The sequence below is a fragment of the Ipomoea nil genome, unplaced genomic scaffold (assembly GCF_001879475.1).
Source record: "Ipomoea nil cultivar Tokyo-kokei standard unplaced genomic scaffold, Asagao_1.1 scaffold0688, whole genome shotgun sequence".
In the NCBI taxonomy this organism is placed as follows: Eukaryota; Viridiplantae; Streptophyta; class Magnoliopsida; order Solanales; family Convolvulaceae; genus Ipomoea; species Ipomoea nil.
In genome coordinates, this window is record NW_017617116.1 from 5,163,408 (window position 1) to 5,179,851 (window position 16,444).

A 16,444-nucleotide genomic window follows, 5' to 3' on the forward strand; every position below is an offset into this window, starting at 1 on the left:
CTTTATGCAGTTGTTTCATGTTGGAAACCATTCCATACTTGTCTATTTACACCCGGACTCTTTGTAACACAAAGAGAGCTGTCTTCTTAGCTTGTCCATATACAGGGCCTTCAACATCCCTTAAAAACGTGTTTAGTTTATGAAATTTTTAGGAAAGAGTTGAATTCAAAGTTGAATTGAAACTTAGGGAATTACAATTCCATTCTTACATAATTTCGAAGGTAAATAAATTCATTCGTTTGTTTGGAGGGAATTAAAATTTCCTCATCTTCAATGAATTAGAATCTCATGTCCCCTTGGTATTTCAATTCCATGGATTTTAAGAAGAAAAAAAAATAACTTTGAAACAAAATTACCCCCCTCTTTTTTAAACTTAAAATTGATGTTTGACCTCTCTCTTTTGATTATAGCGTGTCTATTCTTCTACTTTCAACACAGGATGTCAATTAGTAGTCCAACCCCAATCAAATATATTTTCTCAAAACTCTAATCTCTTATCTATTTGATTGCTTTTGTATTTTAGGGTTTACTTACAATGTGTTACATAAAATTTCAATACAAAAAATTTGAATTTGGTCATTTAGGATTTATAATAATAATAATAATAATAATAATAATAATAATAATAATAATAATAATAATAATATTATTATTATTATTATTATTATTATTATTATTATTATTATTATTATTATTATTATTATTATTATTATTATTATTATTATTATTATTATTATCTTTCAATACTCATGTATACCAAACATTATAATTGAAATTCCGAGTAATTCTATTCTTGTAAAAACCAAACACTGAAATTTAAATTACCAATTTATTCCCACATTATTCTTCCCCATTGAATTGCAATTCTTTTCCCATCTAAGTCTCTCCCTCCAACCAAACGTCCCATGAGTGGTTTGTCAGTAGGTCTCGAAAGGATACTCGGCGATGGGACCCTAGGGTTAGGTTGCAAATGGGTTGCATGAGGAGGGTTAGGTTGCAAAGTTTAACTCCTCGTTTGAACTTTTTTTTGGTGTTGGGTCAAGTATTGGGATCCAAATAGTCAATCCTTGAGTGGTCAGTTAGTAGGTCTCAAAAGGGATGCTCGACAATGGGATCCTCGGGTTATTAGGTTGCAAATGGGTTGCTGAGGATGACTTCTATACGTATAATAAAAAGGGGTAGATTGATAAGATTTGGGAGCAATGATCAAGATTTAGGTTATTTGTTTCCTTAATGAAATAGTTTATTTTTTTCAAGATTTGGAAGGTAATTTTAGAATTTTGGTAAGTAATAGGTAGCGCCAAATTTGGCAAGAGATTTGGTGGTTGAAATTTAGGAGATTCTTTTTCTTATTTCACTGAGTGTCTATCTATAAATACTTTAAAAGGTGAGAAAAGAGTTTCAAATTCTTTCGAGTATAAGGCATTTTAAGAGCTTTTTACTTTGATTTCTTGAGTTCTTAATTTACTTTGTTTCTTTATACTGTTCAAACGGTTGTGTTGGCTAGTCGTCGACTAGTTATAGGTCGTAAAAAAATCACTCAGGTTTGAGCTGATGGGCAACATAGCCAATAATTTTGGGCTGCCTCATTATTAGAGAATGAGAGTATAATGTAAGATTAAGAAGAGTATGTAATCATTAGCTTTAGGGTATTTGTTTAGTGAATGAGAAACATCGCTTAAAACTTACTTCCAAAGGTACGGTAGGACTTATTGTACATCATCATGAGCTGAAAACTGAGTTATTAAAAAGAAAAAAAAAAGACGATATTACTTGAACATGATCTTATCAGACTGATCTGTTTAATTGGCTCGTACTTCTATATTTTTGAGTTAAAAAAAGAAAAAAAGAAGGAGATAAGTGTATGTAATCATCATTTTCTGTCCAAATACATCAAATTAAAACTTTCATTCAATTCCTTTTAAAAATTGAGGGGGGGACTCCCCTAGCTAGTCTCAAAATGGCGTAGTACTACCAAGTACTCACTTTGTAACCTAGTTTCCTTTTTCATTTTAGGTCATGACCAAACTTTGATCGACACATGCCCCTAGTCCCCTACATCCTCGGATAAGATAAGGTAGTCATTCAGTGCTGTTTTTGCATGTGTACACACAGACATGCATACATATATATAATGAACAAACATAAACATAAAAAAATCCGAACTACATATCTTTAAGACTTTAACTTACACTTTGCCACTGTTGTCTCATATCAGTGTGAAAAGCATAGATTGTACCTCTAGATAACATTTTAGGGTAACACGTATATTGTACCCACATCAATAATTTTAATTTTAACATTTTTTTTTTTAGCGAGAATCAGTGTCGATAATACCGAATACAATTATGTATACTATTTTTATTGTATTAATAATTTAACGAATTGGTACCAATAGTATACACAGTTGTACCCGTACCCAATACTATTGTCTTTGAATGCTCATGGCTCTATTACATTGTAGTATCTGTTCAAATATGACCTCCCATATAGGAGAGTCACTACATGCCATCTGAGCACAATGTGCTTGGCAACTTAAGGCTATTGGTAGGCTTTGATTTCCCCGCTCTTTTCTCTCTCCTGATGGGCCCCACTAAAAACCAATGCTTGCGGTAATACAAACCCACCAAAAACCTTATTTCTCCCTTTGTTGAAAAACCTTTTCACCAGATTTGAATGCAAAAATCACTTAAAATCTACTATTGTGAATGCTCTAATAGCTCGAAAAGGTAAATCATGACATTCTGATACGATAATTATACTCCACCTACTTAACTTTAGGCCTGGCCTGAAGTAACATGTTTAAACTTTATGAATGCATGTCACGTAAATTAAAGCTAGCTAGGCCCTATCAATCTGCATGAACTTATGTTTCTTTCATATCCTATAAATTCTTTGGCGATTAGAATTGGCCTCTCACCTGCACACATAACACCGTTGGCAAAACATACAATTAAACATCTAAAATAATGTCAGATAGTTCTTCATCATCAGGGGAGAGGATGTTCATCGGTATTCCGGTGACAAACCGCGGCCAACTCCCTCCGACAGTCCTCCGACCTGGTACCGACGGCGGCGGCGGCGGCACTAAGAGGTTCGAGTGCCACTATTGCCGCAGGGGCTTCGCCAGTTCCCAGGCACTGGGAGGCCACCAGAACGCGCATAAGAGGGAACGCCAGCGTGCCAAGCTCGCCCAGTTATCTGCGGCGGCCGGCGAGCACCATCAGCGGCACAGATTGGCTGCCCCGACATTATCAAGGCCGTCGTTTGTCGTGCTCGACGGTATTTCCGCTTGGAATCAGCAGATACGCTCGGTGGTACCTTTGGGATATCCGGCAACTACTGGTGCCGCCGGATTTCACATCGGCAGGTCGCCGGTGACGGTGATGGCGGCTTTTCCAGCTTCAGATTGTAGGGATAATACTATGGATAGCCCTGCAAACTTTGCAACAAGTTCAGAGGTCGACGGCGGAGTTGGCATTGATCTTCATCTTCGACTTGCACCACCCTGATTGATTAAATTAAAATGATTTAGCATTGAGAATCCCTTGGACTTTGGTCAAGATATGATATGATGTCATGGTGTGTGATGTAATAATTTGGCTCATCATATTAATTTACAATGATGAACTCAATATATTAAAGAGTTAATACCTAAAATGGTCCCTCGATTATGTCATAATTATCAATTTGATCCTCAACTATCATTCTTACCCAATTAAGTCCTCAACTATGTAACTTTTACTCAATTAAGTCTTCAACTATACAATTCTTACCCAATTTAGTCCTCAACTATACAATTCTTACCCAATTTAGTCCTCTGTATTAATTTGACTGTTTGCTGACTGTCAAAAGTCGGGATAAAATTATAATTTTACAAGATTTCTCCTTCCTCTCCATTTAGCAGCGCCAAACCATGCAGCAATACACTCCGATCAGATTTCGATCGTCAAAAAATCGTTGAAAATCAAATTCATGGGCTATCCGATGCACAACCACTACTTCGATACTGACAGGTTTAGAACCCAATCGGAGCTTATTGCTACATGGTTTAGCGCTGCTAAATGCGGAGGAAGGAGAAAACTTGTAAAATTACAACTTTATTTCCACTTTTGACAGTCAACAAACAGTCAAATTGACAAAGGACTAAATTGGATAAAAATTGTATAGTTGAGGACTTAATTGGGTAAGAATGATAGTCGAGGACCAAATTGGTAATTACGACATAGTTGAGGGATTATTTTGGGTATTAACTCTATATTAAATTTATGAACTCAATTTGTCCATCTTATCAACAATTATTAAAATCATTATTCAACTAGAGGATCAAATTTTTAAAAAATCATTATGAACTTAAATTTTAATGTTTATTAAAATGATATTTAACTAGATGATCAAATTTTTAAAAAATCATTATTCAAGAGACTATTTATGATTAAATTGAAATTCAATAACAAATTTTGATAAAGGCAAATAGTCCAGTGACTTTTATGGTCTAATTGAAACTCGAAAGATAAAAATTGACAAATAACAAATTAACAATAGTCAAGAGATCATTCTGGGAATTAACTCCAAAATAAATTATCGCGTCACAATAAGTTTGATAAATTATTGCATCTGTGACCTAAAAAAGAAATTTATTAGAGCAATCACTATGGTCGAACTCAAATAATATAATTTTTTTGTGAGGTGTGTCAAGTTAACAAGAGGAGTCAAATTAAAATATAAAATAATCAAGATTACAAGCCTAAAGTTTCAAGTAGCGAAGTATAACTTGCATGCATGGTACTAACTCAATTCACTGTTTATAAAAGGTTGAATCTTAACCCCAAAAATACCCTTCTCCTCTCCGACAAAACATTTAGAATGATAAAAATCATGGTAACTCATCAGAACACATAAATTAATTCATAATACTAATTCAATTCATGAAAATCATGGTACTAATTCAATTCATGAACTTAAACTTAGACCTTTTGAAGTAACTTGATCAACATGACTCTATTCATACAAATTAAAAATAAATATAAAATAATTGTTTAAAAAGTTACGTTACTTCTAAAAGTTACACATTTATTAAAATCAAATGAAAACATAGAGTAGAGTTCAAGTGCGACTTTAGTCTCCCGTGCAGTCATGCAGATATATTAGAACCGTAGGATGAACTGAGATCAAACTGCTGAAAATCAATGAAGAAGAGAAATTATGCGGTGGTAATTTCGTAATTTCTTGCACCATGTATATTTCGACGATGCATTACGTGTTAGTGTGTGGTGCATTTTTGAGTGCTCCATGGTCCATTTTTTAATGTCTAATGGTGCATTGATTTGTATTACACCACTCAACTGGGGTGTCAAAACTATCGATGTGTTCAATAGACTCGTTATCGGGGTGCATTACGTGCTAGTGTGTGGTGCATATTTTAGTGCTCTGTGGTACATTTTTTAGTGCTCTATGGTGTATTTTTTAGTGATTAATGGTGCATTTATTTGTATTACACCGCTCAAAGGGGATGTCAAATTCGTCGACGGGTTCAATAGACCCGTTATCAAGGTGCATTACGTGCTAGTGTGTGGTGCATATTTTTTAGTGTCCTGTGGTGCATTTTCAAGTGATACATGGTGCATTGAGATTGTCCCACGCCTTTGGATGCAAATGATCAAACGATGCAAATTAGGCCACACAACTGCATGGCATATGATAACCGCATATGAGCACATTTCCGAAAACATATAACAAATTGTTTAAAGTACTTATATATAAAGTCTTAACTAAACCCATCCGATCCTTAACTTGTTTCAAAAAACAATGGATGATGTAGCTCTATTAGCATGTAGTATCTGTTCATATACTTTCTAAACTTACTGAAACACAAAGAACCAATAACTTCTCCATTGAGACTCAAACTCATAACCTTCTAAATAGAAGTCCAACCCGGGTACCATTAGACCACATAGTTCTGGTATGTTATTTTTAATATAATTTATCAATTCCTATACGATTTGCGAATTGTTACACAGGAGTGCGATAGTAATTGATATCCCCTCCCAAAAAAATTGAGTTATACTATATGGATTCCTTTTTTTTTTTTTTTTTTTTTGAATGCTACTGGCTCTATTACAATGTAGTATCTGTTCATATACTTTCTCAACCTACAGAAACACAAAGAACCAGAGGCTCGAACTCACAACCTTCCAAATGGAAGTCCAACCCGGGTACTATATGGATTCCTTATTTATACTCCCATGTGACAAATGATGATAAATTATTTTTATCTTGTGTTTTCAATAAAAAAGTTATTTTTTATCTTGTGAGTGTCAATGAGAATCAACATCAAAATTTTGAGCAGGGAGTAAAAGTTAGAGATCTAGGAGTAGAAGTAGTACTAACAAAAAATAAAAATCATCTTATGTTAAAATTTCCTGACGTGGCCTGCCACATAGGCATGCTGTGTTTGTTAAAACTTAAAAAGAAATTAGAAAAATTTTGGTTTTTTCTTTTTGCCCTAAAAATCTTCCGCCTCCTTCCCTTAGTTCCCTCGCCTCTTGCTACACCATTTTTCTCCTTCTCACACTCTGTCTCCGCCGTCCTCCGCTCTCACGCCGGCGGCGCCATTAGCACTGCTTTATCGACTTGTCCGCCCTCTCCCGCCAAGCTCTTTTGTTCTCAATATTATCTCTTCACACAACACACAGCCTTAGAGGATGAATATGGATATAGACGCTGAAGAGGCAGCAAAGCGGGTACAGGTCCGGTTTGTGACGAAGCTGAATCCTCCGTTCAAAGCCCCGCCTACTTCCATAGCCATCCCGTCCAACCTCACCCGTTTGGGCCTCTCTGCCGTCGTCAACAACCTTCTCAAAGCTGGTAATCGTCAAGCTCAATAGTTCTGTTCGAAATTTTGACGAATATTCATTGTATTCGACTTCTAGTTCTATGTTGGCCGAAATGCTCATGGCAATTGATTTGGTTGCTAATATCATCCGTTAGAGCTTAGTTTTGTAATAATTTGTTAAACTTATACTAGATTTTTCGGTTTCTCTTTTATGCATCATATTATTCAAGGGACACTACTACAGACCTACAGTTCATGTTGATAGTTAGTTTAAACTAACTATGCACTTTCTTCTGTTTAGCTGTTTAGTCTGTATACTGAAGCATATTTGCCAATTTATTATCAGGGGATGACGATTGGAAACCCGAGCCTTTTGATTTTCTCATTGGTGGAGAATTAATTAGGATGTCACTTGAGGAGTTCCTCCTTGCGAAGAAAATTTCTGCTGTGAGTTTTCATTATTGGGTTCTACTGCCTGTATAGTCTATGTAATGATCTGTTTGTGGCAGATATATTGCCCTTTGTTCCATTCCAGAGGATAATTGGGTGTACCTTCCCCTCACCATCACCTGATTTCTTTATACATTCACGGGTGCACACACAACACATTAACTGAAGTGTGATAACTTCATCACAAATGATGTGCTTCCAAGTACCTTGAAATCTTTCCATGACATTGGCAACACTCCAGATGCTGTTTGAACATATTTCGTATCAATTGTATCTAACTTCTATGTAAATATCCTCTTTTGGTCTAAATATTGGTGTTTTTAATTACAGGAAAAGATATTAGATATTGAATACATTAAGGCAGTAGCTCCAAGGAAAGAAGAAGAACCTTCTTTGCATGATGATTGGGTCAGTGCTGTTGATGGTTCAAATTCCAAGTAAGAAAGATCATCCCTGGCGTTATTTTTCCTACAAGTAATTGGGTCTTGTGACTTGTGTATATGTGTTTCTTGTCTTGTACCTTTCTAGTCTGTCATTTGTTTTCCCTTTACTCTGAAGAAATCTGCTGTTGACCATTATTTTTGGGATCTATAATATCATGCAGTTTAATCATTTTGCTTTTAAGTGTATTTTTTGAGTTATATACTCGATTGTTCAGTAATCATATGCTTGTGTATGTCATCTTACAGGTTCATTGTAATAGGATGTTATGATGGTGTAGGAAGGTAATCTGTAAGAACTAGCTGTAGTAGTTTTTGCTATTTTTATTATAATCATAATAGCACTTTGGGCCTTCCGAACAAGATAGGTATGATTGATATTAACCATTTCCAGGTTATGGAAAGAAGCTGGATCTTGTACTCATGTATTGAAGGGGCATACTAGTGCAGTGACTTCTGTTTGTGTTATCAAGCCAAAAGGTATGGGTTATGGAGATGATTTCTATCAATACGTTGAATTATTTATTGCAACATCCAAATATCAGCTCAACTGTAGTGAATTTTGACAAAACACTCAACCATATGTTAAAGATTAATTTTTATTTGAGAGTTTGCTGAAACATCTAATGGATGTATTACTCTAATGCTGTGTAAAATAGGAATGTTATTGGTCTTTGCTTCATGATTAATAAATTTCTAGACAACATTGTTTATTTTTTGGAATGCACCGGTATGTGCTATTGGCCTATTGCTTCAGATCTTTATTGCCAATAATAAAAACTATTTGATGTGTTCTTGATTCTTTTCCATGTGTTCATTTTCCTTTTCTTTATTTATTTTATTTTATTTTTTCTGAACATTATTTTTCTTACTAGGTGCTGTAAATGGTGGCGATGAGCTGGTGGCGACTGCTTCAAAAGATAGAACTGTAAGGTTTTGGAAGGTAATAAGAATGCCTTTGCTCTTGATATAGAATGAAGTTTCTTTGCCTGATAAAGTGCTAATCTCTTGAGAATTCTCCTTTTTGCTTGGAAGATTGATGCTGATGAGATCCTGGAACAACCAAAGAGGATTAGAGCCTATAAAATTTTACGCGGACACAATGCTTCTGTCCAGAGCATTGCTGCACAGCCCTCTGGAGAAATGGTCTGTCTATTACTTCTATTTTTATTGGTTTGCTCTTCTTACAATTTGCATTTAAAGTTCCAAGAAATCATTTTCTAAACCTTCTTAAAATGTGATTTTTAGGTGTGTTCAGGTTCCTGGGATTGCACGATCAATTTGTGGCAGGCAAATGATTCAGATGCAGTTAGTGAAACAGTATCCATTAAAAAAAGGAAAAAAGGGAAAAAAGAGGAAAAAGACGATGATCCTCAAACAGAGGTGAATCTAGGGATCTACTCATGTTTTTAGGAATAAGATTCTGAAGTTTTTTTCACTTGATTTCTTATTGCAAGTGGAACCCTTTTATTGAATAGCATAGAAATTGTGTTGTCTCCATAAAAGTTCCTCATAAACAATTAGAAATTATGCTGTCCCTTGGCCTTGAATGCTACTCAATAGCCTCTATATAAGTTGGAGCTTTGTGGTTTTTAAACAGTTCTATTTGAACAGGGGGAGGCAGTATCTACACTCATTGGGCATACACAATGCGTATCTTCTGTTGTCTGGCCAAAAAATGACACAATTTATTCATCATCCTGGGATCGATCTATTAGAAGTTGGGATGTCGAGACAGGCAAAGATATAGTGAACATGGTGAGTGACATGGATCCCTTATTCTTTTAACAAGTACTCAGGAGTGAATTTGACTTGTGTTCTCTGATATTACAAAACCAACTCACATTTGTAATAACGAGCTTCTAGTCTTCTACGATAGTGATCTTTACCTATTACTGAAACCTGCCTTGTCAACGCATATTGTTATATAGAGTACAATAAATTATAGTTACCATCCACTACTCTTTGCAGTTTTCTGGGAAAGCCATTAACTGTCTTGATGTTGGAGGCGAAAGTTCTGCCCTCATTGCTGCTGGTGGTTCTGATCCTATATTGAGGATATGGGACCCTCGGAAACCAGGTGACTATATGGCTCAAACCAGTGTCTGCCAACAATCACCACCCCCTTCCTCCCCCCTCCCACCACACATGCATGGATGAGCATATTTGTGTATTTAACGAAGCAGATAACGAGTGGGTCTCTAACATACATTTCTTGTTGGGCAGATTCCTTGGCACCTATCTTCCAGTTCTCGTCACACAGTTCCTGGATATCTGCCTGCAAATGGCATGATAAATCATGGTTTCACTTGGTTTCTGCATCCTACGATGGAAAAGTTATGTTATGGGATTTGAGAACAGCGGTAACAAATCCTCTTTTCCTTTTCAATTGTTTATGTATTATCTGCACAACATTTTAGTTCTCACATGTCCAACCCATTCTGCATTGCAGTGGCCACTTACTATCATTGACTCACACAAGGACAAGGTATTCCATTAACTTGATTTTTATTACCATTTGAAGATTTTAAGCTAAAAAATCTATGATCCCTAAAACATAATTGGTTTATTCAACCTAGGTATTGTGTACTGCCTGGTGGAGAGGTGATAGCATTATAAGTGGTGGAGCTGACTCAAAGCTTTGCATATCTTCAGAACTTTCATTGCAGTAACAGCGGTATGTTTCCCATTATGTGTTTAGGAGTCTGGTATCGAAATGAACGTTTTAGAAGTTTGCTTTTTGAATTTAAACATTAAAGCTTGGTCTTCTACTGATTCGGCTCTCACTTCTGTTCGTTTCTATACTTTCAGTTCATTCAGATACACGCAAGATGCAACTTCACTTTTCATTGGCACTCAAAAATTGATGTTATGCTGATACATTGTGTACTGTATTCCTTCAAATTTTGATAATGATATAATTGATGAGTAAGCCAGTAAGGTACTTGAAAAATTCATTAGTGTTTTGTTATAATACTAATTTATTTTATTTTAGTTCATTGCCCGGATTTGTACACCCGAATGGGAAATATTTTGAACAGAGGCAGAGCTATTTTCTGTTGAGGATAGCTTTGCAGTAATATGAATTTCAGAGATTTTGATTTGATGAATCAAATTCATATGAGTACTAAATTATTGTTGGAATTTTTACAGAAATTTCTGTCCACTAGTTGATCATCATCAATGAATTATTATTAGAATATATGTATTCCAATTTCAGCACCCCAATCATGTGTCCTGACTCCTGACACAGATAATTTGGCATATTTTGGGCCTGAGTTATCTTATTCTTAGCTAATCAACTTGCCCATGCTGCATGCATCTTTCCATTTTTAGTTGTCCTTTCTTCCGTCTCGTGTTCATTTCAGAATCACAATTCACAACCGCCACACATTCAATTACACCAAATTTTTCTATATCCCAACCCATTTACACATAATTTTGCACCTAATTTTATTTCATCTCCAATTCATGTACACCAAATTTTATTCATACACTAAAATAATTTATATTCTTATAATTTAAAACTTTAATTTTGTTTACTTTAATTATTTTATTATAAAATATAATTTTGATATAAATAATAATATTTTAAAATAAAATTTATGTTTTTATGTATTTTAATTTTGATTATTTTATAGTCGATATTGATCTCGTTTTAAACGTGTAATACTATTCATTTATACTATTTTAGTGTAAAATTTGGTATCTTTTTTGAAAGAAGGTTGGGCTAAATTTTTACACTAAAATGGTATTTTGGTGCCTTCTTTAGAGATGCTAAGGATGTCAGTCAAAACTTTCCACATGTTGCAACTTTAATATGATTATGCTTTCACATGTGTCACGTGAATAAAAAGTGAGTTTGATCAAATAGAATGAAAATTATTGGAAGGAATTAGGGATTTGTTTACCAAATTGGGAAAAAGATGAAAAAAGAGCTCATGAAATGTTGAATATATTTTGAATTTTTTTTGTTGTTGAGAAAACTTGTATATACTAGTTGAAGGTATGTAATGGAGAATCTTTATTAATGTGTAATAGCCTGCAAATTATATAAGAGAAGTAGATCACACTATAACGATTATGTGTAACAGATTTGATTGAGAAGATATTGAATATTTTAATTTTTTAACACATCATTGGTATGTGTTAACTTTCATCTTTTTAATTAATAAAAATTTGTCCCTTATTTTTATTTTTATTTTTTTTATTTTTTATTTTTTTTGTTTTTTTGTTTTTTTTGTTTTTTTGTTTTTTTTTGCTGAAGTAACATAGTGCGATAATGATTTGATATGATGTCACCTTTGATATAAAATCACTGTCACCCATTTCTTCTTAAATAGTCCGTAATTGCTTTGCTTTTCCGTTAATATAGCGAAATTTTATATTATTAAATATTAACGTAAACTCAACATCTTAACTCTTGAGACAGTGATGAGCAGACTAGCAATTGAAAGATCGAAATTTTACTTCTATAAATAATACATCATGTTAAAAAGCTTTAAACTAGATAACTTCTTTATATAATTTGTAAATTTTTTAAAAATTATAATAATAATTTACTTCTGAGTTAATACCTGATTTGGTCTCTCTACTATTAAGATTTCGATTCTCAACTTCCAAACTTAATTTTATCTACAACCATGTAATTTTTTTTAATACTTAAAACGATTCTTTGTCCAAACCAAAATAGTCTTAATTAATACCATTTTGGAAGTCGAAAACCAAAGTAATCTTTAATAGTCGAGATATCAAATCGGATATTAACTCATTTACTTCCACAGTATAAAAATTATCATCCATACTTTCTTAGTTGAACCCGTTGCATAAGATATTTGTGATACCCTTTATCGTTTATGTGTAGTTTGTTACTCCGTAATTATTAACCATGAACTAATGTACACTCTTAACTACAAATTCTCGTCAATCAGGGACAACCCCATGTAGGTTAAACTGTTGACTTAATAACTACAAAATTCAGCATGAATAAAGTGACTTATTGACTTTCTTAATTTGAGTCTGTCAGATATCTTCAATTTGAACTAATTTATCTCGTTACGATTACAACTCACAAAATAAAATGTACCTAATATATACCCTCAGATAGTCGGTGGATTTTCGTGGTCACTAAAAAAAAATTCCTGTCTTACACCCAAAAAAGTAAAAATTAGCTTCCGTACATCTTTCCAATATTTATCACTCCGTATAAGAATTTACAAATTAAAAAACATTAATCCAACCCCATCTTGAAATATAACGTTGGATCCACCTTCCTGAATCAGAACTCAGAAGCCACAGAAAAATAATGAGAAGTCAACTGTCCTTCAGCGACGAGGATCAAAGCGAGCTGCTCAAAACCGCCGCATGGTGGTGGAGGACGCTCCCGGAGTTCGACGAGAACGGGCGGTTCAAGGAGGACATCTCCTCCGGCGGCCTCTCCCCGCGGCTCAAACTCCTCAGAGAAATGCAGAGGCTGGCCTTTATATCCATGGAAGGACTAGACCTCCTCCGCCACAAGCTCACGTCTTACCAAGCCGGAGATTTGTGGGTTCCGGTGGGCGGGATCAAGAAAACAGATATGGATATACCGGCGGTGATCACGCTCCTCCTCGTCGGCCTCACCGGCTCCGGCAAAAGCTCCCTCGTTAACTTCATGTACAGCGTTCTTGGCCGATCCGGCCTCATCCCTTTCGCCCAAACTTCAAGTAAGTCAAATTTCACATCTCCCCTCTGCAAATCACACTTTCAATTGCGAATAAATTCTACTCATATTTCTCACTTCTGCCAAATACCCATCATTTCCAAATCACTATTATATCGTCTGTTAGATATAACAAATATAATCTTACCTAATATCGCCCAAGCAATATTAGATATTGAAATATCTCCCACCATAGTTGATATCTTCTCAGACATCTTCAATGCAAAACACTAATGAGGCGTTTGGTATCTTTTTTAATTACAATATGTCTAGAGATAGTGTAAATGAGTGGTATTTGATTTTTTGTTTTTGATTTTGTTTTTGTGTTTGAATATGTAAATGGATCCAAGAAATACTAAAAATTTTCATTCCCAAACTTATTTGCATCAGATTCTGCACTAAATTCTAAATCATACTAATTTGTATGCTTAAGATTTAAAACTTTATTCTTTAAAAAAGTATTTTAATTTAAAATATAATTTTGATATAAATAAATAATATAATAATATTTAAAACGAAAGTTATGTTTTTAATTTTTAATTTATATTTAATATTGATATTATTGTAAACCTGTCATTCTGTCAATGTATTTTTGAAATTTTATAATTTATTTCTAATCAAATAAAGGGTAAAAAGGTATAAAAAAAGTTTTACACCAAAATGGTGTAAATGAATATTGTTACACCAAATATGGTGCATGTAACATTATTCATTTAGAGCAAATATCAATTTTGGTCCCACGAGTATTAGCAAAATAACTGTTTTGGTCCACATGTTTAATTCATACTAATTTTCATCAACGACTATTGTTTTAGTACTAATTTTTATCCACAATTATTGAGTTTAGTGTCAAAATTCATCACGTCAGTCACCCCTTCGCTTAAGACATGCTTTAATATGAAATTATTAAGGGTAGTTTCGTGTTTTTCAAATTAGGATCCCTATTTGAGCATGAAAATGGATTTAAACCCTAAGATCTATCCAAATTCACAGTTTTCATCCTTAAATTAAGGTAGAATGAGGAGGAGAACTGCGAATTGGGATCGATCTTAGGGCTTAAATTCATTTATTTATGCTCAAATTGGAATCTTAAGTTAAAAAAAGATGAAAATGCCCTTAAAAGTTTTAGATTTCGGGATGTCTTAAATAGATGAATTACCGGCGTGATAAATTTTGATACTAAAGTAATAGTCGTGGATTAAAATTGGTACTAAAACAATAATGGTGGATGAAAATTGATAAGAATTAAACATGTGGACCAAAATCGTCATTTTGCTAATACTTGTGGGACAAAAATTGGTATATGCTCATTCATTTACATCATTTTTGTGTCTTGGAAGAAGATTGCAATGAGTTTTACTCTAAAATAATATTTTCATGTCTTTCTTGGAGATGCCTTAGTTGCGCTGCCCTGTTTTGCAACATACTTGTCTCGAAACTTGCATCATCATCTCCTTTATGTTCTGCATCTTTAATTTAATTAGGCCAACCGACCAAGTTCACGACGATGTTGTTGGAAGAACACAATGTTCTGAGATCAAAGAAGAATGGGTTTTGCGTGTACGACACCAGGGGATTGGACTGCCACAGAATGGACGAAGGAATGGAGGATGTTTGGTCATGGATGTCGGATGGTGTTCGACATAACCAGCCATGTTGCAGAGGGAGTGATGATGATCGAGAGATGATGGAATATTCCATGGCGGGGCGTTGTGCAAATAAGTATTGTAAGAGGAGAGTTAACTGTGTTCTGGTAGTGGCTGACATGGAAGAAGCTTTTAAGGATTTCAGTTCTGGTGATTTGAAGCATGTTGAAGCTATAAAGATGATCTTTCACTCCCCATCCATTAGGAGATCAAGTGAGTTCTTCTTCTTCTTGCACTACTGGAAATTATGGAATTTTCGACCATCTGAAAATAATCTTCCGACCACTTTTGGTATCCGGAAAAATCTTTGTTGCTATTTCCGACCATTTTTTACTTTCGACTTGATATAAGATCCTTTCAGGTGGTCGGAAACTCCATAATTTCTAAACGTATTGTTAACTCCATTTTATAAACTTTTGATAAAATGGTGGCAGATGAGAAGCCGATGTTGATACTGACACATGGCGACATTTTAACTGCGGAGGAGAGGGTGGAAACCAGGCTGAAGCTATGCGAATCTCTGGGCATATCGGAGACGACCGGCGCCTATGACATAGCGTGTCTGTCGGAGAGTGGGATTCCGGCGGAAGAAGGCGATCCGGTGTCGGCATTTGCGTTGACAGAAGCGGTTTACAGGTCGCTTTTACAGTCAGATAGAACTCATCTTCCGAAGAGGAAGTTTAAAGACTGGGTTTTGGCTTTTGCGTCGTGGGTTTTGTGTTGCTTCAGCTCTTTCTTTGCCATGCTTGCAAATTTCTTCTCCAGGTTTGGAGGTAATAATAAAAGACATAGACTCAAGATTAGTTAGGAGGTTGAATTGTGTTTGTGTTTGGTAGATGATGATTATGGTGATCTGGAGAATGGATTTAGACGAGTTGACTTAGAAATTTATTTGGAGTTAATGCTGATACTCCGAATATAGTGGTTTTGTCACATTTAGTTTTAAACTTTCAAATTGATCAATTTGTGGTCCTTATACTTTTAAATTTAACCATGATCCAAGTTAACCACCCATGGTCCTTAAACTATTAAATCTTAACCAATCATGGTCCTTTCAAGAGGACCACGGCCGGTTAAATTTCGAAATTTGAAGGATCATGTGTGATTAACTTGGACCGCGAATGATTAAATTTGAAAGTCGATTTGAAAGTATAGAACTAAATGTGACAAAATCATTATACTCGGAGCCCTTTATGTGGCATTAACTCAATTTATTTGTTGAATTCGATAGATTGGTTATGTTGTCAAGCATGTTTATAAGAAGACTAATATGTGTGCAGATCAATAAGCGTCTTTATTTATTTTGACACGATTTGGATTGCAAGTGCTTTAAGTCCTATGGTGTTTATATACTCAATATGTGTAAATGTAG

At 34.7% G+C, this 16,444-nt stretch overlaps 3 protein-coding genes across 4 annotated transcripts; all 3 read left to right on the forward strand.

The window, feature by feature from the left end:
* Positions 1–2,969: 2,969 nt before the first annotated feature.
* Positions 2,970–3,512, forward strand: LOC109175442 (zinc finger protein 6-like). The gene has a single exon (XM_019324702.1). The coding sequence runs from the start codon at positions 2,970–2,972 to the stop codon at positions 3,510–3,512; it is 543 nt and encodes a 180-aa protein (XP_019180247.1).
* A 2,984-nt stretch (positions 3,513–6,496) lies between these two features.
* LOC109176273 (ribosome biogenesis protein WDR12 homolog) lies at positions 6,497–10,840 on the forward strand. 2 transcript variants are annotated; one of them, XM_019325735.1, is made up of 14 exons: positions 6,497–6,867; positions 7,182–7,282; positions 7,616–7,722; positions 7,975–8,010; positions 8,120–8,205; positions 8,601–8,668; positions 8,761–8,871; positions 8,974–9,108; positions 9,340–9,483; positions 9,697–9,805; positions 9,952–10,088; positions 10,178–10,213; positions 10,305–10,402; positions 10,537–10,840. In XM_019325735.1, exons 1-13 carry the CDS (start codon positions 6,705–6,707, stop codon positions 10,395–10,397), a joined length of 1,326 nt encoding a protein of 441 aa, XP_019181280.1. In that variant the 5' UTR covers positions 6,497–6,704; the 3' UTR covers positions 10,398–10,402; positions 10,537–10,840. The 2 variants fall into 2 exon arrangements, with proteins under 2 accessions (XP_019181280.1, XP_019181281.1); XM_019325736.1 differs by having other exon boundaries at positions 8,601–8,653.
* A 2,114-nt stretch (positions 10,841–12,954) lies between these two features.
* LOC109175267 lies at positions 12,955–15,889 on the forward strand. Its single transcript, XM_019324504.1, has 3 exons — positions 12,955–13,430; positions 14,911–15,285; positions 15,507–15,889. The coding sequence occupies exons 1-3, from the start codon at positions 13,031–13,033 to the stop codon at positions 15,878–15,880; spliced, it is 1,149 nt and encodes a 382-aa protein (XP_019180049.1). The 5' UTR covers positions 12,955–13,030; the 3' UTR covers positions 15,881–15,889.
* Positions 15,890–16,444: the final 555 nt, after the last annotated feature.